Consider the following 26,155-nt stretch of genomic DNA (forward strand, 5'->3'; position numbering starts at 1 on the left):
AGACATTTGCTCTGCTGTCTAGACAAACTCACGCCTCCCCCTTTATACTTGGGGGTGACAGCATCCAGTGCCCGGGTCTAACTGAGCCCAGAACGACTCTAGGAACGGCCGTTGGCAGTAAGATCCAGCCCAGCGGCCTCCCATCTGGAGAAGGCAGGGGCAGGAAGCCTAAAAACTCAGCTCTCCACACCAGTTACACAGGTCCAAGGTGCCTGTTTCCTCTCCCAGAAGAAAGAATCCAGGTCTTTCTATAAAGACGAATCACCCTGCCCCTCCTAAGAGCTACAGCAAGGATTGAGACAGCAAAACGTGCTCTCCCGAATCAGTATGTTCTGTAATGTTTATAATTAGAAAAGTCGCTCAGAGCAGGATAGAACCTTAGATAGGATAGAACCAAGCAGGATAGCACAGACTTGGCAGGACGGAAGAGAGGGACGGGGGCGCTCTGAGTCCTAGGGAGGACCAGGAGGGTTGCAAGGAGGGGCTGTAGGCCCAGGCTGGAGGGAAACCCTGTATCACTTCAGTAGAAACCCCAGTGCTTGAGTGTAATTTGGAAAAGTCATCTCTGCCCAGCGCCTGTGGGGTTGGGGACCACTAGGCAGGCGTCCCCAGGTCTGTGAGTACATCTTCATGAAGATCTCTGAGTGGCTGTCCCCTTAAGCACGTGTGGGAACCCAGGGTCTCCCAGGCGGTGGGTGTTCCCCGTCCCTCACTGGATCTTCTGCAGGTCCTCGGGCCCAAAGGAGGCAGGCAGCAGCTCCTGGACTGTCCTGACAACGTACGTGCCATCCGGCTTGGTCATGTAGACAGCCCAGTCAGTGCCAAACTGGAAGAGACAAAGCCAGTGTGAGGGAAGCAGTGTGGCCAAGGGGTGAGGGCTGAGGGCTGACCTGGGTTTGAATCTGGCTCTACCTCTTACTGTCTAACATACGTCTCTGTACCTCGGTGTTCTCACCTGTAAAATGGGAATGACAATAATCATACCTGGTGCATAGAGGGAGGAGTCCATGAAAGATGGCACATTAAGCAGTTAGCACAGTGCTTGCACGTTGCTAATGGGCGATCAATGCTCCGTTCTCTGATTAAGGACTCACCCAGGGCTTTACAAGAACAATATCTAACCCCTGGGGCCAGATCCCCTCCTGCTGTGAAAAAGAACAACTAATATCTGCTTCCCTTAGAGCCTCTCCATAAGTCCTGACAGCCAGGAGAGGTGGCATGCCTCCCTCGTCACACACCCGACATGGAACATGCAGGATTTCGCCATCTACCCTTTGAGGGAGGGGGATATTATCCCCATTTTACTGATGAGGAAACTGAGGTTTTGCAGGGTAACGTCAGGAAAGCAGAGTTTTAGCCCAAATCTCTGTCCCCATCTTTCTCTTACATGCTGGCTGTGTGATGTGGGGCAAATGATTAAACTCTTTGGGTCTCTGTGTGTGTCTTGATCTGTGAAGTGGTTTTAGAGACAAAAGACTTATTAGGCAGGAAGATAGGTGTCCTAGGTGGAGAGTTAAATCAGCTGTGGTGTAATGGAGAGAGTCCTGGAGTTGGAGTCAACAGCCCGAGGCTCTGCCTGGCCAGTGCTGAGTCCTGGAGGTGCCTGCAAGCGGTGTCTGGCGCGTAGTAAATACTCCATCAATGGAAGCCATTCCTACTGATGACCTGTGCTTCCTAGTGACCGCTCAGCTTTGCCGTCTGCTGTTCACGCTTCAGTCTGAATCACCAACTTATTACCAGGCACAATCCGTCTCTGGCTTTTTATTTTATTTTACTTTACTATTATCTTTTTAAAGTTTAATTTTATTTACTTTTTATACAGCAGGTTCTTATTAGTTAACCATTTTATACATATTAGTGTATACATGTCAGTCCCAATCTCCCAATTCATCCCCCCCACCCCAACCACCCCCGCCACCTTCCCCCCTTGGTGTCCATACGTTTGTTCTCTACATCTGTGTCTCTATTTCTGCCCTGCAAACCGGTTCATCTGTACCATATTTCTAGGTTCCACATATATGCGTTAATATACGATATTTGTTTTTCTCTTTCTGACTTACTTCACTCTATGACAGTCTCTAGATCCATCCGTGTCTCTACAAATGACCCAATTTCTTTCCTTTTTCTGGCTTTTTAAAATTAATGTTTTAAGGAAGGAAATTTTTCTGCTTGGCGGGCTCTGCCTGAGGGTATGGGTGTGAGTTGAGTGGAGGTGAGTTTAAGCACCACCAGGCCCCTGGCCCCCAAGCTTCAGCTCTTATTATTTGCATCTTGGTTTCAGTTTGGCCTCTCCCTCCTTCAGCTTTTCCATTCCCCTTCTCTCATCTGCCAGCATCTAATCTGTTTGGAGAAAACAGCAATGAGCAATTAGACTGAGGCGGGGCCTCGGGAGTCAGGGAGTTGGCATTCTGGTGTGCTTTCCTTATGTGGCCTTGGACATGCCATGGTGCTGGGCAGCCGTTTGTGCCCCTCTAACGGGAGATGAAGTGCCTACTGTGAATTCAGTGCCTTCGTGGTGGCATTTTTCATCTGGATTTGGGACATGAGTTCTGCTAATTGTGCCTGATTTGCAGTCCTGGCAAGAAGCAGAAGGAGGACGGAGATATTTGCATGTTCGAGAGATGCTTTGAAACCCCCAAGGCACAAAAGCAAAACTGAAGGAAGCCCCACTTCCCCCCATTTCAGACAGTTCCCAGAGCAGAAGCCCCCATGGAACAAGCAGGTCCTATGCTGCAAAGCATCATTATATCTCCACTGGGGCCGAAAATAATTTGTTCCATTTATAGGACCGTAAAGGCAGGGAGGCTTCCGCGGGGAGCGTGGGCTTTGCAGTCAGCCTGAACTGCGGTGAATGCCAGCTCGCCACTGACCGGCTGCATGTCCTTCAGCAGGTCATTTCACTTCTCTGAGAAATGGGGGTAATGACCCACACGTCTCTCCAGGTGGGGGGGGTGGAGATTAAATGAGATGCTGTATTTACAGGGGCCAATGACGTCACATCAGAGCCCAAGGGCGTGGGGATTCTTTAAACTGATGACTTTAGCCTCTGGGGACTCTGGAGGACACAGGCCCCTTTGCGAGTCCACCAAAGCCACGGGCATCCCCCCTCCCCCAATGTACGTTTACACATCAAAAACTTCACTGAGCCCAGATTCAGAAGCCACGGCCAGATCCACCCCTTTGTTTTTAGGATTGAAGAAACTGAAGTCTTCCACCAAGAAGATCTTTGTAAAAAGTACATCAGATCCTTTAAGTTCCCTCTTAAAAACAACCAGTGAATTCCCTTTATTCTTTTCTTCCCCCAACTTTTGTTTCAATGTCATAAAATCATTTTAACCATTTTTAAGTGTATGATTCAGTTCTCTTTATTCTTGGAATAAAACATACCCTCCATTCACAGCCTACTGCGTGATTGGCCCCTGCCCACCCCTCTGACTTCACCTCCTATCACCACGCACCCCAACCCCTGCCCCCGTGTTCTAGCCTCTTTGTCCTTCATACGACTCATCCAACTCACCAAGTATATGGGCGTTAAACTTGCTGCTTCCTCTGCCTGGAAATCTCTAGGCCTTGGTCTGCCTCATCTTTTCTCATTATTTATATCTCTGCTCAAATGCCGTCTTCCAAGAGAGGCCCTTCCTGGCCATCTAAAGCAGGGGGTTGGCAAACTTTTTTCCATAAAGGGCCAGGTAGTCAACAGTTTAGGCCTTGCGGGCCATAAGGTCCATGTTGTAACTCCTCATCTCTCCTGTGGTAGGACCAAAGCAGCCAGAGACAACGTGTGAGTGAGTGGGCGTGCCTGCGTGCCAATAAAACTTTATTTACAATGACAAGCAGCAGTCTGGATTTGCCCCTGGGCTGTAGTTTGCCGCTCTGACACTGACCTAGACTCAGCTGCCCCTTCTGTCACTCTCGACTCCTTTTTTCTGCATTCTTTTCTCTGTAGCCCTCATCCCTCTCAGAAACTCTACTGTTGATTTATTTTGCTCCTTGTTTGTCTGTCTCCTGCACTAGACTATAAAGTCTGTGAGTGCCGGGCCTGGCCTGTCTTTTCACTGCTGTCTCCCCAGAGCAAGGTCAACGCCCAGCACAGAGCAGACACTCAGTAAGTATTTGTTGAATGAAAGAATAATTTCCAGTGATTCACGCAAGCTTGGGAAGGCCTTAGGAATCAGCCAACTCAGCAAACAGGACAGTTGCTGTGTCTCCTCGCTGGCAGCTTGGCTCAGCTCCCAAGGCCTGGGGAAGAGCAGGGAGGCATCCGTTCCAGAAAGAAAGGGAAGCTGCTTACCTCTCTCATGACCTGCCGGCAGGCCCCACATGGGGAGATAAAATCATCTTGCAAGTCACTGCGGAAGCAGAGAATCAAACACAGATCAGTCTCTTCGGAGGCCAGAGGACAATTGCTAAAATTCAGGCCCCAAGTCCTGCCCTCCTCCAGATTAAGTCAAATCCCACCAGGCAGTTCCTGGCTCACAGGTGTGCTGCGTCCTAGAGGCTGAGAAGAAGCACACAGAGCTTTCCGCACTTGCAAGAGGCAAGGCCACAGGCAGGACCATTACTTTCATCAGTGAGTTCAGTAAACGTTTAGTGAGCACTTACTCTCACCAACGCCACAGGGACACAAAGGTTAAGGAGAATTTGTCTCTGGCCTTCAGGAGACTGCTCAGCCCAGTGGGTGACATAGAAAACTAGATGAGTTATCATTTCAAACAAAATGCAGTAAGAATGCATGGTAACTAGGAGACCCTCCCTGACTAGGGAGGGAGAGAGAATATTTTATGGTGGAGGTGGCATTTGGCCCGGTCCTTGGAGGAAGTGTAGAGTCCATACGTCACCATTAGTGAGCACCTGCTCTGCCCCAAGCTCTCTACCAGGCACTCGATAGACATTATTTCATTTAATTCTCAGTATAACCTGAGTGTCAGAATGACCATTTTACCTTCAAGAACATATATTCAGTGAGATGAAGTAACAGAGTGCTACTCTGAAGCTCTGGGGTTTTCTGTGTTGCAGGCAAGGGATGTAGTATGTGCAAAGGCCCTGAGACATATGTGAGTCAATGAGAAAACTGGGTTCCCTGTATCGGAGAAAGTCAGAGAAGAGAAGCCTACAGCCAAGGGGTTGTCTCTGAGAGTGAAGGCAACTGAAGGCAGTCCTCCAGCCCTGAGCAGGACAAAGGATGGTGTTTAAAGAAAGAGTAAACTGTAAGAGCCTCCAAGCCTGATGAAGCACCAGAGGTTAAGCCAGTGGCCACCATCACCCTTGCTCTTCTGAGACCCACAGCTCTGTGATACCTCTGGACGATTACAGGACTTAAAATTTGGTTCTTGATCAGCTCTTCCTTTTGCTAACTACATGTGACTTTGACCAAGTCATTTTAACCCATGCAAGGGTCATTTCTTTGCCTATAAAATGTGGGGAATAACGCCATCCACTTTGTAGGAATGCTTAGAAGATAAAATGAGATCAGGTGTGCAAAGGCCTTGGTAAGCTTTAGAATGCTATACACACACTGTTATCGCCTCTGCTAATCACTGGCACTCTTCCTTCACATATATAAGCTCTGTCATAATTCTAGTACCTTGTCATATACAGTTTTATTACATACTGTGTGCTTTATGTACTGTTGTATAATTAATTTGCCTTATTGTGTATTAACAATAATTATCATATTGTTTAATAGGTGCCTAGAATGTGCCAGGCATCCTCCGAAGTACTTTATAGTCATTATCACATGTTAATCGATGGACATTTATTTATTGAGCACCTACTATGTGCCAGGCACTGTCAGTGCTGGGGATACAGCAGTGAACAAACCAGGCAAAATTCACTGTTCTCAGGAGCTTTTGACTAGTGAGATGAGCCAGATAACCAACCAACCAATCAACCAACCAGTCAACCATGTATCAAGTGGAGACAGAGACAGATGCTATGCATTGAATAAAGCAGCTGAGGGGAGAGAGAGTGGAGGGGTGCTATTTTATTTAATCCCCATGACAACTCCCTTTTACATGTGGAGGTCCAGTCAAAGGAAGCTTCTGCTCATGGAAAGGTGGGTCCTCTCTGAACACACTCTCAGCTTCAGAGTGATCCCATGGGAACGTGAGAGGGTGGGGACCCCTGCCCAGGATGCACCCTGAGCCAGATGAACCCATCTGGTTTCCAGGTGACTGATGTTGCAGCCAGAGCCTCTCATAAGCTCTTTGGAGGCTGGACTCTGTTACTTTTTATTTCATTGCACACATGTTGGCTCAGAGTTTGCTCTGTGATAGGCAAGCATGGGAGGGAGCAACAAAGACCAATCAGAGAATCCCTGACTTCAAGGACCTTGCCGTCTGGAAGGGAGATAAAATCTGTGTGCCAATGTCATAACTACAGGCAGACTGTGGTTAGGGTTACGGGAGAGGTGTTCTAAGTGAAATTCAGCCTCCCTTCCATGGCTGAGAAGGCCCTGTATGATCTGGCCCCTACCAAGCTCACCATTTCCTTTCCCAATCTTGTGACATGCATGGCTAACTGCCCAAGGGACAGCCCCTTGGAGAGGGTGACCTGCGTTGGGGTTTTCAAGGTGGGGTATGAACATGCATTCGACTGGAATGTTGGATTTGGTCTCAGGTTCAACCACCAAAAGTCACAAGATGGTACATCCTGGCAGCAGAGCTCTGAGAACTGGGAGACAGCCCAATAATAATGGCTTACACTTACACTGCACTTCTCTGGGCCAGGCACTGTGCTAAGGGCCATATGTATATTAACTCATTTAACCCCTTATAACCTTATAAGACAGGAGCTATGTAGGTACTCTTACCATCTACGTGTTAAAGGTCATGAAAGGTGAAGTGACCTGCCCAAGGTCACAGAGCTGGTAACCAGGATTTGAACCCAGGATCTGTCTACTCTGCCTTTGGTAGTTCTGCAGCTTGCAGAAGTAATAATGATAATGTTAAAACAATAGTTTTAATTTATTGCACACCCCGAGTCCTCCCAACAGCCCAATGGGTAGGCATCACTCTCCACTTTACAGAAGAGCTGGCCTCAGATTGTTGAAGCAATGTGCCCAAGGTCAGTAGTGGAGAAGGATTTGAAACCAGGTCTCGTTAACCCGGGAGCCTGGCCTCCTAAGCATTACTCAACGTTCCAGCCAAGAGAAAGAATGAAAAGCTTGGGAGAAGCATCCCAGAAGGTCCTGGGTGCACGGGGACCTTTTCTCCTCCCTTTCCCTTTCTCCCTCTCCGCTGCCCTTTGCCTCTTCCACCTTGTGCCGGGTGTTGACAGTTTCCTGTGGTTTGTGCTGACCTTAGTCACACACTGAGGCCAGCTTATCAGACTTGACAGGCTGGAAACCTATCGACTTTGATGATGACAGCTAGGACCCCAGTGGGGCAAGCTTCTCTCTCTGTCAGCAAAATCCCACCCGAGCTGAGCACTTTCCGCTTTACAGATCTCGAGGGGGCTCTCTGAGACGATTCACACTCATCATCGTTAACAAGGGAGCTGGCGCCTCGCATTCACCCTCTAAATCCACACTCTCAATTTAACAAATCATTAGTGCAGTAATGACTGCTTTTCTGGCTCGGGAATGCTGGCGCAGGCAGAGTACCTGGAGAGGAGCTGTTGGGTGCTGGAAAAATGCGTTTTTTGTGTAAACAAGGACATTTGCTAATCATCACTAACGAAACTCAGTCATGCTTTTTAAGAGTAGATAATGACCAAGAGAAAAAGCCTTTCATCTGGAACATTCTAAACAGAGCAGGGCCACCTTGCCATTATCCTTTTGTTGACTTTTCCCCAGAATATCATTATTTTCTTGGATCAGGTTTGAAATTGAGTTACCCCCACCCTCTTTTTATAAAGTGTAATTCACATCCTGATCTCTGTTCGTCCGCACAAAATGTTCCCAGGGCGGCCTCATCTATTCCTCCCAAAGCTGGAGGGAAGCCAGGACAGACCTTGGTCACAGGGAGAGCTCTTGGAAGCTGGGGCCCTTCTCCAGAAGTGCATCCTTGACTTCTGTTACTCAGGGAAGAAAACCTTCAATAATGTGGACCACCTTGGGGGCCAGAATGAGGCCAAATTTAGGATCTTATAGAAGAAATGGGGGGACTTCCCTGGTGTCACAATGGTTAAGACTCCACTCTCTCAATGCAGGGGGCCTGGGTTCGATCCCTGGTCAGGGAACTAGATCCCACACACATGCCACAACTAAGAGTTCGCACGCTGCAACTAAGGGGCCCGCCTGCCACAACTAAGACCTGGCTCAACCAAATAAAAACGCATAAATAAATAAATATTAAAAAAAATAAAAAAGAAATGGGGGCTGGTTTCTGTCACACAGACGCCATAGGCCTTGCTCTCAGCCCCTACATTTCCGTCAGAAAGGTCCTGCATCTCCACCACAGTGAAGAGATCATTCACACCTAGTCCATGACCCATGCACCCGGATGTCCCTAAAGACCAACAGTTGGTCAGCCTTGCAGTCTCTTTCCGGGTGGATTCAAAACTTCCCAAGTTATTTTCCTTGCACCGTTATCTTGCTACGAGAACTCTCTCTCATAGACAATGCAACAGTACACAGAGAAGCAATTCGTCATTAAATCAGAAGCATAATGGGGTCCAAATTAATCAAAGAGCCCATTCACGTGCTTTGAATCCTGAAGCCACTGAGTCTGGGTCCAGGGCCAGTAAGAACTCAACGAATTCCCTTTGAGGGCACACACGTGGGAGCTTGGATAATTATGCCTGGGGCCTGGAGAGAGAGTTAATAAGTGCTCTTGCTCAGCCAGAACCTGGGCTGGAATCTCATCAGTTTAGACCATAGCCTGGGTTTGCCTGGGTGTCACCCCACCAGCTTGTCCTTTTATCCTGGTTCTTGCACCTAGAGGTGATTGATGCCAAGTGAAGGAGCTGGCACAGTGAAGGACGGATCTCAGTATCAGCTCAAGGAGAGCAGGGAAGAAGGTTTCCTTTCCTGGCACAGCATGGCACAGTGGAACGAGCCCTGGAGTCAGACTCTAGATATGTATCTGTCTCGGCTTCGCCACTAATTCCTAGGAAGGTTGCTCATCATCTCTGGGTCTCAGTTTCTTCAACTGTAAAATGGGTATAGTGGCCAGGCAAGTCTATACCAGGTGATTTTTAGGTCCCTCTAGCTTTGTTTCTATGCTGCCTTTCTATTGTATCTTACAGGGATTCTGTTGTGGTTTGCGCTGTTATTAGAACAAGAGCGCGCCTGCCTTTGTCTTAGAGTTGTCTTGCTTGTTTACCTGCTCTTCAGGCTCACCAAGGGCAGAGTCCATTTCTTATTTGTCTTCTACCCTCAGCACTCAGCCCAGCCCTACAGTGCCCCACACCATAGGAAGCGCAGTATAAACGCATGTTAGACGAATGAATGAATGGATGAATAACTGGTGTGTGGTGGGTGTTGGCTGAATAGATGAATGAATATTGCTGTGAGCAGCCTTTCCCACTCACCTGGAGATAGCGATTGCCCTGAACTCTTTGTACCCTTCTGAGATGGCCTTCTGGATGGCGGTTCGTTCAGCACAGACGCCCAGTGGGTAGCAGGCATTTTCTATGTTGCACCCTGAGAAGAGAGGAGAGACCAGTGCTATTTGCAGCAGAGCCACTTCCTGTTGCATGTGTAGAGTAGGAGGCTTACCCCATTCCAGTGCTGGGAGGGACCCGCTACTAGGAACAAGGTGCGGGCAAGGAGAGGGCAACTTGACCAGAAGCGTTGGGAGACTCCGTGACCCACTGGTGCAGTGGTTTTTCCCAAGAACCTCCCACTCTCATCACTTATCTGATGCCTGCATTTCGAAGCACAGCCTGGAAGCAGCGACAGCATCACAGGGCAGATTAACTCAGCCTCATCTCCCCATCAAAGGTCAGGTCAGGGCCAAGGGAGATGCCAAGGCTTAAGAAGATGAGCAGAGCCCCCCACCCTGGGTCTCAGAGACAGAAGCCACAGGGTGGGGTGCGGTGGTGATCCGGATTCAAAGATTGCACCTGAGTAAAAAAATTTTTTTAAAAAATAATTTTTGGCCATGCAGTGTGGCATGGCATGTGGGATCGTGATTCCCCGACAAGGGGTTGAACTTGTGGCCCCTGCAGTGGAAGCGTGGAGTCTTAACCAGTGGCCCGACCGCCAGGGAAGTCTCCAAAAGTTTTGGTGTGGATACCAGCTGTCAGAGTTCAACCAGGGTTCTCTGTGAGTTGTATTGCAAAACAAAACTGTCAAAACCAACAAACTAATGAACAAAAGCTCTCAAGCTTTGCAAAAGATGTTTGTGATTGCACAAAGGGATTCCACCCCAGGGGTGTTCTCTGGAGTGTTCCTGGGGGCAATGGGCAAGGGCTGCTCCCAGGTGACAAAGCACTGGCATAGCCAGATTGGCTGACTAACAGACTCCGCATTTTCAGGGAGGTGAGGCCATGAACCAATGGTCACAGGAGCTGGGCTTTCCCCTGACCATCAGGCTGTCATATTCAGTATGTCACTCTTCATAGCTTGCCTTCTCCCTGAGGCAGGATATTCATTGTTCCCCAGTATTCATTTTCTCCTTCTTCCTTTAAGAAATACAAGTGATTCCCATTCCCATATGGCTGATCACATGGCCACGCAGAGACTATATTTCCCAGCCTCCCTTGCAGCAGAGTACGGCCATGTGACTAAGTTTTGGCTAATGGGATGTGGCCCAAAGTGAGGTAGGAAACTTCTGGATCACATCTTTTGTAAAGAGACTGCTTGCCCTTTACTTCCTTTCTTTTCCCCTCCATAGGCTGGGTTGGGGCGGACGGCTTTGACCACGTGCTTTATATTCACAGGGATGGAGAAGCAACAGCACAGAAGGAACCTGGGACCCTGGCCAACTCCTGGAACAGAGCTGAGTTGCCTACTTGCCCTGGACCAGCTGCCTACTCTGAATCATCATGTGAGAGAAAAAGAGAATTCTGTCAGGTATGAGTCATTGTATTTGGGGATATTTATTTTTATTTATTTATTTATGGCTGTGTTGGCTCTTCGTTTCTGTGTGAGGGCTTTCTCTAGTTGCGGCAAGCGGGGGCCACTCATCGCGGTGCGCGGGCCTCTCACTATCACGGCCTCTCTTGTTGCGGAGCACAGGCTCCAGACGCACAGGCTCAGTAATTGTGGCTCACGGGGCTAGTTGCTCCGCGGCATGTGGGATCTTCCCAGACCAGGGCTCGAACCTGTGTCCCCTGCATTGGCAGGCAGATTCTCAACCACTGCACCACTGGGGAAGCCCTTGGGATATTTTTGTTACAGTAATTTAACCTGTATCTAACCAAAACAGAAATTTGTGCTAAAAATAAGATGTACCTTTGACCAAAAAAAAAAAAAGAAAAATCAAAAATATGTGGTCTTGACTTAGCAGTTGGGCAATAATGTGAAAGAAAATACAGATGTGGCAAGATGGAAAGCTGATGGCCCTTGCTACTCTGCGGCAGGTTATTTGGTAAAACCCCACCCTGCAATAACCTGGAAGGCAAACCATGGTACACACTTTTCTACCTAGGACTTTTCTACCTAGCAATGTGAATCAGCCCTGTGGCAAAGATCTGATTCAGGCTGTCATTTCCACCCAGTCATTGTTTCAGGTGCCTCAAGGTAGCCACCATTAAAATGAGGCAGCAGGGCTGGGCTGGGCAGGGAAGCCAGTTAGTAAAAAAGGGAGTTGGTGGGCTTAAGAACTATTGCACAGAAAGGATTCTTCGGGTGTGCTACTCCTGTATGAAAGTGGAAGCAAACAGACCAGAAGGTTTCTAAGTTTTCGATAGATTTGGAAAGCCAGAGAAACCAAAAGTCTGGCCTACAAAAGCCTGTGATTGTTCAATTCCTAAAGAAATCTGGGGCCCCCAAGACTCCACCATCAGCAGTAAGCTGAGAGAGCTGTGTGCCCCCAAGGAGAGCATTCTCTCTGACACCCACTTCAGAGGTAAGGCTGAGGAGGATAATGGTGGAGGAAGAAGCTCCCAGAGGGCAAAGCCAGGGGCCCCAGTGGGCCGTGGACAAGGGGGTCACCCCCAGGGCAGAAAGGGGAGGCAAGGTGTACCCCGGGGCAGGGAGTTTTCACACTTCTTGCCCAGCAGGTCTGATAACTGCACGGACTGGTGGCCAACAGGTGTTCTGTTTTCCTAATGGGAGATTGGATGACTGTTAGCCTTTCCTGCTCCACATCGTGTATGGCCAGAGTGGGTGTGAAGTGGGGGGCAGATGATTATATTTTAGTTTTCAGGCCACTGGATTAGCAAGGCCACACCCAACCTGAGAAGGTGGGCTGTGCACCACCAAGGGATCCTGCTTTTAGAGCAGGATGCAGTGACTGGGTGGACTTTGGGTTGTCACCCTCAGAAAGTTTATAAGTGGGTCCTACGTGTGGGAAGAACGATGTACGGATACTTACAGGCCACAGGGGGTCTTGTGGCAAAGACTAGTCGTTCCCAGTGTTCACACTCTCAATAGAATCCACTGGAGTTTAGTTGGGCACATGCCTACCCAGCTGGAGACCATGTTTCCCAGGCCCCCCTAGAAGCTTGGGGTAGTCCTATAGGGTTAGCCAATGGGATGTGAGTGGAAGTGTTGGGTGAAACCTGACGCACACTGGGCCAATCAGAGTTGAGCACCTGACCCACACTAGGCCAATCAGAGTTCTCCTGTGTGAGGGACCATCAGTCCCTCTCTAACACCAGGAGCTGGGCCTGGGCCCAGCTAGTTTCCCTTCTTTATGGAGAACACCAACAGGAGGCAATGAAATGGACACTCAGATGAGAGATGGTGGGAAAAGAGTCCGGCCTCCTGATGCCAGCTGCCCTTGAAGCCCAGAAACACTCCAGCTCTGCCACCATTTAGTTATAGGAACCAATGCACCCTCCTTTTGCCTAAAATAGTTTAAAAAATAGTAATCCTATCATTTGCAACCCTGCAGAAATCAGTTAATACAGTTGGGATACAGGACAGGGAGCCATCAGGGAGCTGCAGCCATGGAAGGAGTGGTTGATATTCATCGACTGCCTACTTTGGCAAAGCATTTGTTCATATTCACATGTGAGTTACTGTAGCCTGGGTAAGTGGCCCCTAAATGCTCAGGCTCTCTGCTAGGTCAGTGAAAGTTAAATGAATAAATGAATGAGTCTTTCTTGCTCCCTACCTAGTCTCCCCAGACTGGTTCCTGATGCCTGCTGGAAATGGCTTCCTTTAAACATACCCTTGCCTGCTCAGACCTGCCTGCCCCTCCCACCTTTGCCGACCTGTGACCTTGCTGCATTTGACTTCTGCCTCTCCCAGAAGCAGAAGAGCTGCTCCCCGCTCCACTTCCCGTCTAGCAACCCTCCCACCCCTGCCTCATCCCTGCCTCAGGGACACTTTTCCCATTAGACGTGACTCGCATAAATCTTGGGTTTTGCTGATGTGATGTTAAAGCAAATGGCCGGACTGCAAAGGGCCCGGCCTCTCAGGATGATTGCCTGTGTCTGCTTTGGAAGTTCACAATGACCTCACGTAGAGAACTCTTCCTTCACTGTGTGTAAAAACTTCAACGGGCCACTTAAGGAGAGGGAGAGTTTGTTCTAGAAGGGAGTGCCCTCACATACCCTACTGTTCAAATAGACTTTTGTAGAAAGATCCGGTAGGTTTTGTTCTGCCCTGGGACCCTTTGCCCTCCTGGCTCTGAGAATTTGGGAGAGGGACTGAACCGCCTTGAGGCTCAGTGCGCTCATTTGTAAAAAGAAGATGACAGCACCTTCCTCGCAGGCCTCCAATGAGAATGAGTTGAGATCGCGCGTGTAAAGCAATGAGCACAAAGCCTGGCACAGAGTAAGTATTCAGCAGCTGGAGCTGCTGGTTTTTTTTTTTTTTTTTACGGTGTGTGGGCCTCTCACTGTTGTGGCCTCTCCCGGTGCGGAGCACAGGCTCCGGACACGCAGGCTCAGTGGCCATGGCTCACGGGCCCAGCCGCTCTGCGGCATGTGGGATCTTCCCGGACCGGGGCACGAACCCGTGTCCCCTGCATCGGCAGGCGGATTCTCAACCACTGCGCCACCAGGGAAGCCCTGGAGCTGCTGTTCTTAATTGCATGAAAGTCAAGGCTTTGGTGGTGGAAGGCCTGTATGACTGAGCTTCTGTTCCTTCCAGACAAGGTGTCACAGTGGCCCTGTCTCTGTTCTTCAGGCAACTTTGAAATTCTTTCCATGACTACAAGGCCCTTGTACTCTGGTGCCAACCTGCCTACCTCCTGGACCTCAACTCCTTTTGCTATCCAGCTGTTCCCCAAGTATATACCTGCCACAGGGCCTTTGCACCGGCTGTTCTAACTGCCTGGAACTCTCCTCCCCCTATAAGCACATGGCTCACTCTACCCAGGTCTCTGCTCAAACGTCATCTCCTTGGAGAAGCCTTCCCTGATCACTCTATCTAAAATTGTTTCCTCCCCCCTCACCTCCCACCCTCTTAATCCATTTATCCTGTTTTAACACTTCACACTTTCCTGAAATGAATGTCTTTAATATCTAATTCCCCCACTATCCCCCAAGTAAAAATTCCTGAGGGCAGGGACTTTGTCTATATTGTACATTGCTGTATGCCCAGGGCCTGGAACAGCCAGTGTGCCCAGGGCCTAAAACAGTGAGGCCAGCGAGGCTCTCAGTTACTTATTATCGAAAGAGTGGAATTTCCCTCTTTAGTGCTAAATCTCTGAGATGCAAAGGAATAACTGTATGTGGGGCCTCTAGCAAGTTCAAGTGTAATTTCCAAGTCTCGCTTCTAAAAAAACAGAAAAAAAGAGGAGGAGGAAGGGAGGAAGGAAACCCATAAACTGTTGATCCTGAAAGGCCAGACAATTTTGTTTTGCTTCCCTAAAGCTCAGGGCACAAAACGTCATCTATACAGGCAAACCAACTCCATTTTCTGCGTTCCCTTCACTGACTCTGAAACACACAGGAGAGACGGGCTGGGACGGCACCAAGTTAGAAATCCATAATTATAAGATTGGACCAGAAATAATACTATGATGATAGTGCTGTTATTACTCATTGCTTTGTTTTAATCTTTTCTTTTATTGCTCTCCTTTTATCTGCCAGGCACTCATGGAACACTTCATCTGCATTCTGTTGTTAACCTTTTTAACAACTCTGTAAGGCAGATCCTATTCTAACCCCATTTTACAGAGCGTAAATCTGAGGTGGGGGTCAGGGAGTCAACTCACATCCTGACATGACAGATACAAAGAAGTGTCTTTCTCTGTGGCATTTCAGTGAGGCCATGTTCTGAGGAGGTTTGTTGCTTAAGGCAGGGCTGGAGTCAGATGTCATCGAGACATCAGCCAGGGAAGAAATTCACAAGGAGGTGACTGGGACTCAGTCCCCCAGAGAAGAGAGCACTGCCGGAGAGCACGTCCCCCTCTCTGCGTCTGCTCTGCCTTCCGAGGGATCTTAAGATTCGAGCGGGGGTTCATCACACTCAAGCAAGTGGGCCTCGGCACCTTCTGGAGGGCTTCTTAAAGATTTCTCAGCTCCACCCCTGGAGCTCCTGCTTTAGTGGTTCTGGGTTGGAGCCCGTTAACTAGCACTTCTAACAAGTTCCCAGGAGGTGCTGAGGCTGTGGGTCTGGGACCACACGTGGGAATCACTGGACTAGAGAACTGTCACGTTCGCGTTCTTGAAGAAATACTCCACTCTCTCCATGTTCCTGCCTCTGCTGCAAGTGCAACGCACAGTTTCACGAATGGATCCTATTCCAACTCAGCTATAGAGACGAGGGATTTTAGTGAAGCTCATCTTTGTAATAAGCTGCTTTCGAGTGACAGTGCAGAGGACCAGTGGACGAAGCTGGGGTGGGAGGCACAGCGGGAGCGAGGCGTGGAGGGTGGGCAGGGCTGTAAGGAGAGGAAGCTGGTTAGGGAAGCCTGCTTTGACTCACCTAGAAGTGCTATGGGTGGGTCTGGGAGCCTGCGTTGGGTTGAACGCTGTGGAGTGGGGCCATATAGAGCTCCGAAGGGTGGTCCTAGGGGAGAAAGGGAGCCCAGGGAGGGAATCAGGGGCTGGTCGGGGGAAGACAGATGAAGGATTAGGTTTAAAGGTTGAGCCAAGAAGAGCTGAATTCAGCAATTAACGAGGATGTCCTTAAACGTTTTTTTTGGTTTGTTTTTTAACATGGTTTTTTCCTCGCAAATTAATTACACGTGATCCAGAAAAGTGCTCCCCCTACCTCCCCGCCAAATGGCAATGAAACATATGGAGTGCTGCAAACCCTCTGCGGAAAGGGAGAGACAGACCACCACCCCAAGAGCACGAGCTGAAGGAGAGAAACTCCCCCATCCCTTGGGTGATGCCCGCAGGGTGGTCCTCCATGAGTCTCCTCCACGCCCTCCCACCCGGCAATCCACCATCTCTGGCTGGGGGCCCCGGGCTGACTTCGTCCCCCCAGCCCCCTTGTGTCCCATCTTAACTCTTCTCTCTGTGTCCTCACTGCCCTGTCCCCCAGCATCTCTTTCTTCTCCGGTGAGCTCCTCCTCTCTCTTTCGCTCTCCCCACAGCAGTGACAGAAGGTAATTGTTGTAGTTATTAACTACCATCCTGGTGGCCCAGCTGCGAGGGGCACAAGGCCCTGGCCGGGGTCAGGGGTAATAGAAGAAATAAGATCATCATTATGAGATTGTGACAGCAAAGCTCTCAGACTTGCTTTTGAATTGGACAGAACACCAGCTGCCTCTGAGGGTGCAAACTCCACGGAGGCTGGTCTTTTGTTCAGCTGGAGACAGTTACAGAACTGGGCAGACTTGGCCCGCTACGAGTTGTAAACTCAGTGTCTGAGTTCAGCTGTGCCCTCTCTGCCTCCTAATCATCTCTAATTCACCCCCTGATGCCCTATCAGGTTTCCTCTGGTTGTTCAAGGTCCCTCCTCTCCAAGCCCTGCCTCACCGCCATCTACCCTCCCTTTCCTTCTAAGTGAGGAGATCCAGGGATTCTGGTAAATGCCCTCCATCTGTCCCCCCTCCTCAGCACAGCTCTCTCTGCCCCCTTCTGTGTATCCACATATCCTCACGCAGCGAGGGGCAGCAGGAAAAGCAAGGAATTTGGAAGCAGATAAATCTGACCCTCAGTTACCTCATTCATAAAATGTGCGTTTGGCTCTTGGTTTGGTCTGCTTGGCACCTCCGCAGTCCTTCTTGTGGTAATAGACCCACCCACCCTGCACTGAGAAGGAATATGTGTGTGAATCAGCTGGCCCCATCACGCGACCCCACCACGACAACCGTGATTGGCCCAGGGATGTGCATGTGATTGGAGATGGACCAATCAGAGCCCTTCCCTGGAATTTTTCCATCTCGAGCTAGTGGGGAAGAGTTCTTTCCTCTTTGCTTTTTAAGACTGTAAGAATGTAAACTAGGGATGCCTGCACTCATGTTCCCTGATGCCTGGAGAAAGCCCACCTTTAGGATAAGAGAAAGAAATCAGCATCCAGAAGGCTAAAGAAGAGCATGGTGGCATTAGAGTTCCTGGATCCAGCTGTCCCTGAGGCAAGATCTACCCTTGCCCATTGTGGTTCTGGTTGGTTTCTGGCATTGGCAACTCAAAGTGCTTTGACTAAGGCATGTGACACTCATTGTCTCCTATCATGTGGTGGCTGTGAGATTACAAAAGATCTTCCATAGAAGTGCTTAGAGAATGCTTAATCCATTGCAGTTATTAATATGGCTGTGGGTCCCTGCCCACCATGCCCCCAGCACAATCCTGCTCTGTCTCATCCTTTCCCTGGTCTCTGTGGCTGGAAATCCTAGAACCATGTTCCTTTCCTTTATTCTAATACTGCCCACCCTAGACCCAGTCCATTAGTCCTGTATAATCCCTCTCAGATCTTTCCTTCTTCTTCATCCCGTCTGCCGCTGTCCTAGGCCAAACCACTCATTCACGCATTCAACGAACCTTAACTATAGGCCGGGCAACATGTTGTCAGTGAGTAAGACAGACACTGTCCCCCTGACGCTCTTTCCTCTGTCCCAGTCTTCCTCGAGTACCTGCCAGCCTCATTGTCCTCAAACCCCACTTTCCTGTGACTCTTCTCGGCTCCCTACTTGCTACCTCATCAAATCTCAGCGTCTCTACCCGGTCTTCAGAAGTGCTCCACAATCTGCCTGCAAATCATCACCACCCCCCCATTAACAGTAGAAGCAGCCGCCATTTGTGATATTCTTATTTGGGTCCAGAAACTGTGCTATAAGCACTTTAGCTCCTTTAAAGGCATTAGCTCGTTTAAAGCCTCACGACCGGGGGTGAAATTCAACATCTTTAATGACTAATGCAGCCCAGGCACCAACAATCAGGGAGGACCGCCAGGCCAGAAGCACCAGCTTTGTCCACAGCCGTCCTGAAAGGCCGGTGTTGTGATCTTCGGTTTACAGATGTGCAAGCTGAGACTCAGGAGGGTGAAGGGTCACACAGCTGAGAAACAGCAATGCCAGGATGCAAACCCAGGAGGCTTTAACTCCTCCAGGGCCTGTACCCCATCCCATAAGAACTCCATAAGTGCCCACCGCATAACCCTTTTCCCGGTGACATCAGGTCCTTCCCTGCCCTTTACATAGGCCACACCTCTGCTCACTTCATCCATTCTCTCCTACAATCATTGGTTGAGACTCCCACTTTGAGCCATGGCCTGTGCAAGAGGAGGGGACCTCCGTGGGGGGCAGGGACTGTCATTTCTGCTCACAGTGGTATCTCCAGCACCTGGTACATCACCTAGTAATTGGTGCTCGGCAAATATTTGTTGAATAAATAAATCAATGCAAGGATGGGGAGGGCCCCTCTCTGTACACCATCGGAGGGGACATGGAAGCGCTGGAAGGAATCAATGGCTGATTGAGTGTTCAAGGCCCTGAGACATGGGGTTGGGGTGGATTGCAATGTTGTTTGAGGTGGTGGTTAATGTTTAATGCTCATCTGAGCCCCCGGGCCAGGACTGAATTTCCACATGACACTCAGAGATTCTTTGTTCCCCACAGGAAAGCAAACTTGGGAGTCAGGGGAGCTCTGGGTTCCCATCTCAGCTTGTGATCTTGGGCATTTAACCTCTCTGAGCCTCAGTTTCCTTCTCTGCAAAGGGCCGATATAATAACTGCCTTGAAAGACTGGAAAGGTTAGATGGATAACGTTGAGTCATGGTCCTTTCACAGGGTAGCACACGCTCAAGGTGCTGAAAGATGTTTAAGACCCAGGTGACTCGTGAAACCAGAAAGAACCACAAAAGACAAGAGATAAGATGAACATCAAGGGACCACTATAGAGGGGGAGGTGTGGCTCCCAGCCAGACTCGCAGCTGAGCAGCGGTGGAGGCAGGGGCTCACACCTGGCCCGGGAATGCTGGGGGTGTGGGTGTGGGTGGGGTTACCAAATTGCTGCGCAGGCGGAAGGGGGATTCCTGGCAGCAGGGCTGGGGCTTCCCATCTATCACTCTGGGCCAATTCTCATCTGCCCTGGGGGCAGGGCGATGGTGGGAATGGGAGGGGGGAGGGGCATGGCTTCCCGGCCACCTCCACGCCCCGTTCCCCACTGTCCTAAAAGAGGATGTCCCTAAGCTTAGCAAAAACAAGTCTGAATTTCTGTTCAAGTGAGCTTTTCTATAAAAACAACAAACCAAAGAAAAGGAGCTTAGGAACAGATTAGTGCCAACTCAGATTCCTGTCCCTCCCTCCCCAGGCTGGCACTCAGGGCTGGTTACCCAAACTCTGACTGCCTTCTTTCCCTTAAGACCCTCTGTAAGGCCCACACCCCACTAAGGAGTAACCCCTGGATTCCTCGATTTCACCCCCAGCCATCCCCCTGGATGGTAGGTGACAGGAAGAAAGCAGGGCTTGAGGGACCCTAGCACTGGTCACAGCAACCTGTGTGACCTTGAGCAAGTCATGTCACCTCCGGACTTCAGTTTCTTCATTGAAAAAATGGGCATAACACCTGGCTCAGCGCGTGGGCGGTGAGGACTTGCCTGTAGCAGTGGAAGACTTTGTAGGGTGCCAGACGTAGAGGAGGGCTCAGAAAGTGTTAACCTTCTCCCTCCCAGCTCAGGGACTGCAGATGCTCTGCGTTTATGGCATCCCTTTCTTACTTCCCCTTCCCACTTCCTTCCCCATCTCTCCTCAGCTTCCCAGTCCTCCAAGAACGGAAAGCCACTGGATTTGAGCCGAATACTCATCCTCACTGTCTGGGACAGAAAGCAGGGCAGGTGGCAGAGTTACAGGAGCAGCCCAGGGAAGAGGGGAGAGAGTGCCCCTACTTCCGCCCTTCCTTCTTGTCCTCCTCTGGCCTCCCACCCAGGCTGCCACGAAGGGGGACCCCCAAGGCACCGCCCTTACCGGAGAAGATCCTCCCGTCCCCGGTGAGGAGGGCGGCCCCCACGGGGAAGCGACTGTAGGGGCAGTAGGCGGACTTCTTGGCCTCCCGGCAGGAGAGCAGCAGCCGCTGGACGTGCTCGGGCTCCAGGGCGGGGCTGGGACTCTTCTGGGCCATGTCGGTCCCCTGGGGCCCGCGGAGGAGTGGAAGGGGAACTCCCAGCCAGTGTGGGCTGGGCCCCACCGCGACAGCAGCTCCTCCCCCGGGGTGTGTCCCTGCCTAGAGTCTCCCAGGTGCGTGCCTCTGGGGATGCTGGGCGGGGCCAGGTGAGGGAGAGGAGCCCCCCTTGGTTTGGGGACAGAGGGTGTGGTGTGTGTCCCAGTGTGGAAGGATGCCACTGTGTCCACGTGTGCTTCACACTCTCCCTTGGGGACCACTCCCACTGCTGACAGACTGATGGGTGAGAGGGTCAGGGGATGGGTGCTACGGTGATCTCAGCTGGAGGGAACCTCTGAGATCATCTACTCAGGACGCCTCATTTTTGTTGTTGTTGCGGGCAAAATAGACATTGGGCTGCTGGTAAAATAAATGAGTTTGCATCCTGGCTCCACTACTTCCCATATGTACAACTGTTGGCAGGTGACGTGCCTTTCTGAGGCAGTTTCCTCATCAGTACAGTGGGGATAGTGACCATCTCTGTCCTGCATTCTAGGATTACAGAACAACTCGAGCTTTGGAGTTTAGTAGACCCTAGTTTGAATTCCAGTTCTGCCATTTATTAGCTGTATGACTTTGGGAAGTTAATACCACCTCTCTAAGCCTCAGTTTTCTCATCTGTAAAATGGGTGCACTAACAGTATCATGTAGCATTTGTAATGAGGATTGAATGAGATACAATTTGTTACCGTGAGCATGGTTGGAGGATCCCATGACGTCATGATGTAAGCATCCTTTGTGACTCCATGCAAATGGGGTTTTTGTCATTAAGTGACCTGGCCAAGATTACATAGGAAGGGCAGAATACCAGTTAGGGCATCCAGAGGCATCCAAATGTCCCCAGACCCGCAGCAAACAGGAGTGAATCTGCAGCTTCTCTTAGGGCTTAAATGGGTGGTGTGGGGAAAGGGAAAGGGAGGGGAGGTGGGAAATGCAGCAGCAGCTCCATGCCCTGCACGCTGGCATCTCTGGGTTCTGCAGTGTAGCATCTTTGTGTCCTGAGCCTGGAGCTCTCAGCCACGTGGAGACACAGGCAAACACCCAGCTGTAGAGTCTCCCCTTCGCCTTCCCTCCCTTCCCTCCTTCAGATTCCCCACACCTCCTTTCCACACATTTGGCCCTCAGAGAAGCAGCTGGTTCCCTCCCCCTCTGTCGCACTCTCCTCCTGGATTTATACCTTCGGCATCTAGAGCAGTTTCCGGGATCTGAGGCAGGGCTGGTGGAGGAAGCAGCGAGAAGGCTCTCCTGCCTCTTCTATCCCTGTACAGCACAGGCACCCCAAAGGCCCTTCCCCCAAGGCTCGAGGAAAGAAAGCAAAGGATGTCCTGGGACCATGTGCACCCACTTGACATGGGAATAATTCTAAAGCTTTTGGTGGCCAAGTAGCATCACAACTGGGAAAAGACTTACGGTGCCCTGCTGGCCTGCCAGGCCTGTTAAGAGGCCTCACTAAGCAACCCTGCATCTGTCCCCTGCCCTGTCTTGACTCACCCCAGCTCAGCTCAGCCCAGCCCTGCCCAGGCCAGGGGCTGGACTCCTTGGCTCCATGGTACCAAGAGGACATGGACGACCTCCAGGCTACTGATGGCCCTTGGTGCCTTCAAAGCTCTTTACCTACCCATGCCATAAAGGGGGACAGTGACCATTACAAACCCAGCTGTGTGGAGCCTGAGAGCCAGCAGCAGCTCTAGAATTCCTTATAGAGGGGGCTTGGGGTGGTCATCTGGATAGAAGGAGAGAGTAGGCCTGGAAACTTGGTTAGAGCTAAGTTATAGATCAACTATAGATAAATATGTATATAAAAACATTTTTTTTTGGCTTGCAGGATCTTAGTTTCCCAACCAGGGATCGAACCTGGGGCCCTGTCTATGAAAGCTCTGAATCCCAACCACTGGACCACCAGGGAGTTCCCAAGATGAACAATATTAATGGCATTTTCTAAACATGCTTTAATCTCCACTTCACATAAAATTAAGAAAACTTAATTGCCCAGATCAAAGAATAGGAATATCGAAGAAGATGTTTTGAGTGACAATGGAGATTATCAAGGTCACCAAAGCCTCCCCAACCTCCGCCCCCAGGCCTTTGCTCAGTGAGAAAAACCACCCAGAGTCCCCATGTTAGAGTTCAAATACCATTCACTCACTTATTCATTCAATAAACAGTTACTCATGATCATAGCTAACTCTTTTTTTTTTTAAATAAATTTATTTATTTACTTATTTTTGGCTGCGTTGGGTCTTCATTACTGCGTGCGGGCTTTCTCTAGTTGCAGCGAGCAGGGGCTACTCTTTGTAGCGGTGCAGGGGCTTCTCAATGCGGTGGCTTCTCTTGTTGTGGAGCACGGGCTCTAGGCGCGCGGGCATCAGTAGTTGAGGCGCACGGGCTTAGTTGCTCCGTGGCATGTGGGATCTTCCTAGACCCGTGTCCCCTGCATTGGCAGGGGGGTTCTTAACCACTGCGCCACCAGGGAAGTCCCCATAGCTAAGTCTATATGTGAGTGTGACTTGTTTTGGACTCTACGATGTTCCATCGGTGAATTTTTTCACTCCTACACCCATACCATAGCTGTCTTTATTATAACTTTATAATAAGTATTGATTTCTGGAGGCCAAATACCCTCACCTCCCCCCACCCCTGCCTGCCACTTGAGCCTTTGCTCTTCTCTGTGCATTTTATAATGAAGTTTTCAATATCCACTGAAAACCTTCTTATCTGGCCTCTGAAGGAATTTGTAAAATGTTGGAGTAATCTATTTGACTTTTTGGAAGAATTTTCTTGTAAAACCATCCTGAACCTCATGTTTTCTTTTAAGAAAAAAATTTAAACGATCAATTGAATTTCTTTAAATATTATAGAGCTATTTGAGTTTTCTATTGCTTCTTGAGTCAGTTTTAGTAAACTAGTTGTGTGTGTTTTTTTAAAGGGTTAGGGCCACTGTAGTGAAAGCCCAGAATCCTAACCACTAGGCCACCAGGGAACTCCCCTATAAAACTTTTCAAGATAATGTTTTAAATGCTTAGAATTATAAAGCAAGCCAGTTGTATTGAAATACAGTTATCAGAATAGTTAAAATATTTGTGTACTTTTAAATTAGTGCATTAAATAACAAGCTCTAACAGTAAGCCTAATAACTACTGTGATTTTGAAGTCATGATAGGAGTAAAATGTATTTTGGAATACTGCAATAAAGTGATGTGAAAATATTTATGAGTTACATTGGTGGCAAAGTCACAGCTACTGTAATATTTCTGTGATTTGTTGTCTACCTTTATGAATGATGGGAAGGCTAAACTGTAGTTAGAAGTTAGTAAAATTAAAGGCATATTTTTTTACTTCTAAGTTCATGGGCTCCCTGAATTCTATCCAATGACTCAGTGGGAGTCCATGGGCCCTACAATAAGAGCCCTTGCCTCATTTTTTAATCTTTTCTTCCTTTGCTGTGAGTCTGTTATAAATGACGTATTATTGGCTTTAAAAATATTTCTTCTAAAAGTCTCTGTCTTTTGGTCCGATACTTAATCCATTTACACTTACTGTAATTATTGTTATATTTTAGATTTTCCCTGCCATCGTTTTTTTTTTAATAGATCTTTATTGGAGTATAATTGCTTCACAATACCGTGTTAGTTTCTGTTGTACAACAAAGTGAATCAGCCACATGCATACATATGTCCCCATATCCCCTCCCTCTTGAGCCTCCCTCCCACCCTCCCTATCCCACCTCTCTAGGTCATCACAAAGCAAGGAGCTGATCTCCCTGTGCTATGCTGCTGCTTTCCACTAGCTAACTATTTTACATTCAGTAGTGTATATATGTCGATGCTATTCTCACTTCGCCCCAGCTTCCCCCTCCCACCCTGTGTCCTCGAGTCCATCCTCTATGTCTATATCTTTATTCCTGCCCTGCAACTAGGTTTATCAGTAACATTTTTTTTTTTTTAGATTCCATATATGTGTTAGCATACAGTATTTGGTTTTCTCTTTCTGACTTACTTCACTCTGTATGACAGACTCTATGTCCATCCACCTCACTACAAATAGCTCAATTTCGTTTCTTTTTATGGCTGAGGAATATTTCATTGTATATATGTGCCACATCTTCTTTATCCATTCATCTGTCGATGGACATTTAGATTGGTTCCATGTCCTGGCTATTGTAAATAGTGCTGCAGTGAACACTGTGGTACATCTCTCTTTTTGAATTATGGTTTTCTCAGTGTATATGCCCAGTAGTGGGATTGTTGGGTCATATGGTAGTTCTATTTCTAGTTCTTTAAGGAACTGTTTTCCATAGTGGTTGTATCAATTTACATTTCCACCAACAGTGCAGGAGGGTTCCCTTTTCACCACACCCTTTCCAGCATTTATTGTTTCTAGATTTTTTGATAATGGCCATTCTGACCATTGTGAGGTGATATCACATTGTAGTTTTGACTTGCATTTCTCTAATAATTAGTGATGTTGAGCATCTTTTCATGTGCCTCTTTGTCATCTGTACGTCTTCCTTGGTGAAATGTCTGTTTAGGCCTTCTGCCCATTTTTTAACGGGATTGTCTGTCTTTTTGATATTGAACTCCAATGGCTGTTTGTATATTTTGGAGATTAATCCTTTGTCTGTTGTTTCATTTGCAAATATTTCCTCCCATTCTGAGGGTTGTCTTTTTGTCTTGTTTATGGTTTCCTTTGGTGTGCAAAAGCTTTTAAGTTTAATTAAGTCCCATTTGTTTATTTTTGTTTTTATTTCTGTTACTCTAGGTGAGTCAAAAAAGATCTTGCTGTGGTTTATGTCAAACAGTGTTTTTCCTATGTTTTGCCCTAAGAGTTTTATAGTGTCTGGTCTTACATTTAAGTCTTTAATCCATTTGGAGTTTATTTTTGTGTATGGTGTTAGGGAGTGTTCTAATTTCATTCTTTCACATGTAGCTGTCCAGTTTTCCTAGCACCACTTATTCAAGAGGCTGTCTTTTCTCCACTGTATGGTCTTGCCTCCTTTGTCATAAATTAGATGCCCATATGTATGTGGGTTTATCTCTGGGCATTCCATCCTGTACCATTGATCTATATTTATGTTTTTGTGCCAGTACCATACTGTCTTGATTACTGTAGCTTTGTGGTATGGTTTGAAGTCAGGGAACCTGATCCCTCCAACTCCATTTTTCTTTCTCAAGATTGCTTTTGCTGTTTGGGGTCTTTTGTGTTTCCATACGGATTGTAAAATTTTTTGTTCTAATTCTGTGAATAATGCCTTTGGTAGTTTGATAAGGATTGCACTGAATCTGTAGATTGCTTTGTGTAGTATAGTCACTTTCACAATATTGATTCTTCCAATCCAAGAATATGGTATATTTCTCCATCTGTTTATGTCATCTTTGATTTCTTTCATCAGTATTTTATACTTTTCTGAGTACACATCTTTCATCTCCTTAAGCAGGTTTATTCCTAGGTATTTTATTCTTTTTTGTTGCAGTGGTAAATGGGAGTGTTTCCTTAATTTCTCTTTCTGATTTTTCATTGTTGGTGTATAGGAATGCCAGAGATTTCTGTGCATTAATTTTGTATCCTGCAACCTTACCAAATTCATTGATTAGTTCTAGTA

General features: G+C 48.4%; 1 protein-coding gene across 2 annotated transcripts; it reads right to left on the reverse strand.

Moving 5' to 3' along the window:
• Positions 1 to 324: 324 nt before the first annotated feature.
• On the reverse strand, positions 325 to 20,572 carry CDA (cytidine deaminase). Of its 2 annotated transcripts, XM_070046784.1 has the most exons (5): positions 20,364 to 20,572; positions 15,935 to 16,018; positions 9,475 to 9,586; positions 4,292 to 4,349; positions 325 to 826 (listed from the first exon to the last, which is right to left on the reverse strand). In XM_070046784.1, exons 1-5 carry the CDS (start codon positions 20,515 to 20,517, stop codon positions 710 to 712), a joined length of 525 nt encoding a protein of 174 aa, XP_069902885.1. In that variant the 5' UTR covers positions 20,518 to 20,572; the 3' UTR covers positions 325 to 709. The 2 variants fall into 2 exon arrangements, with proteins under 2 accessions (XP_069902885.1, XP_030732097.1); XM_030876237.3 differs by lacking the exon at positions 15,935 to 16,018.
• Positions 20,573 to 26,155: the final 5,583 nt, after the last annotated feature.

The sequence above is a fragment of the Globicephala melas genome, chromosome 1 (assembly GCF_963455315.2).
Source record: "Globicephala melas chromosome 1, mGloMel1.2, whole genome shotgun sequence".
NCBI lineage: Eukaryota > Metazoa > Chordata > Mammalia > Artiodactyla > Delphinidae > Globicephala > Globicephala melas.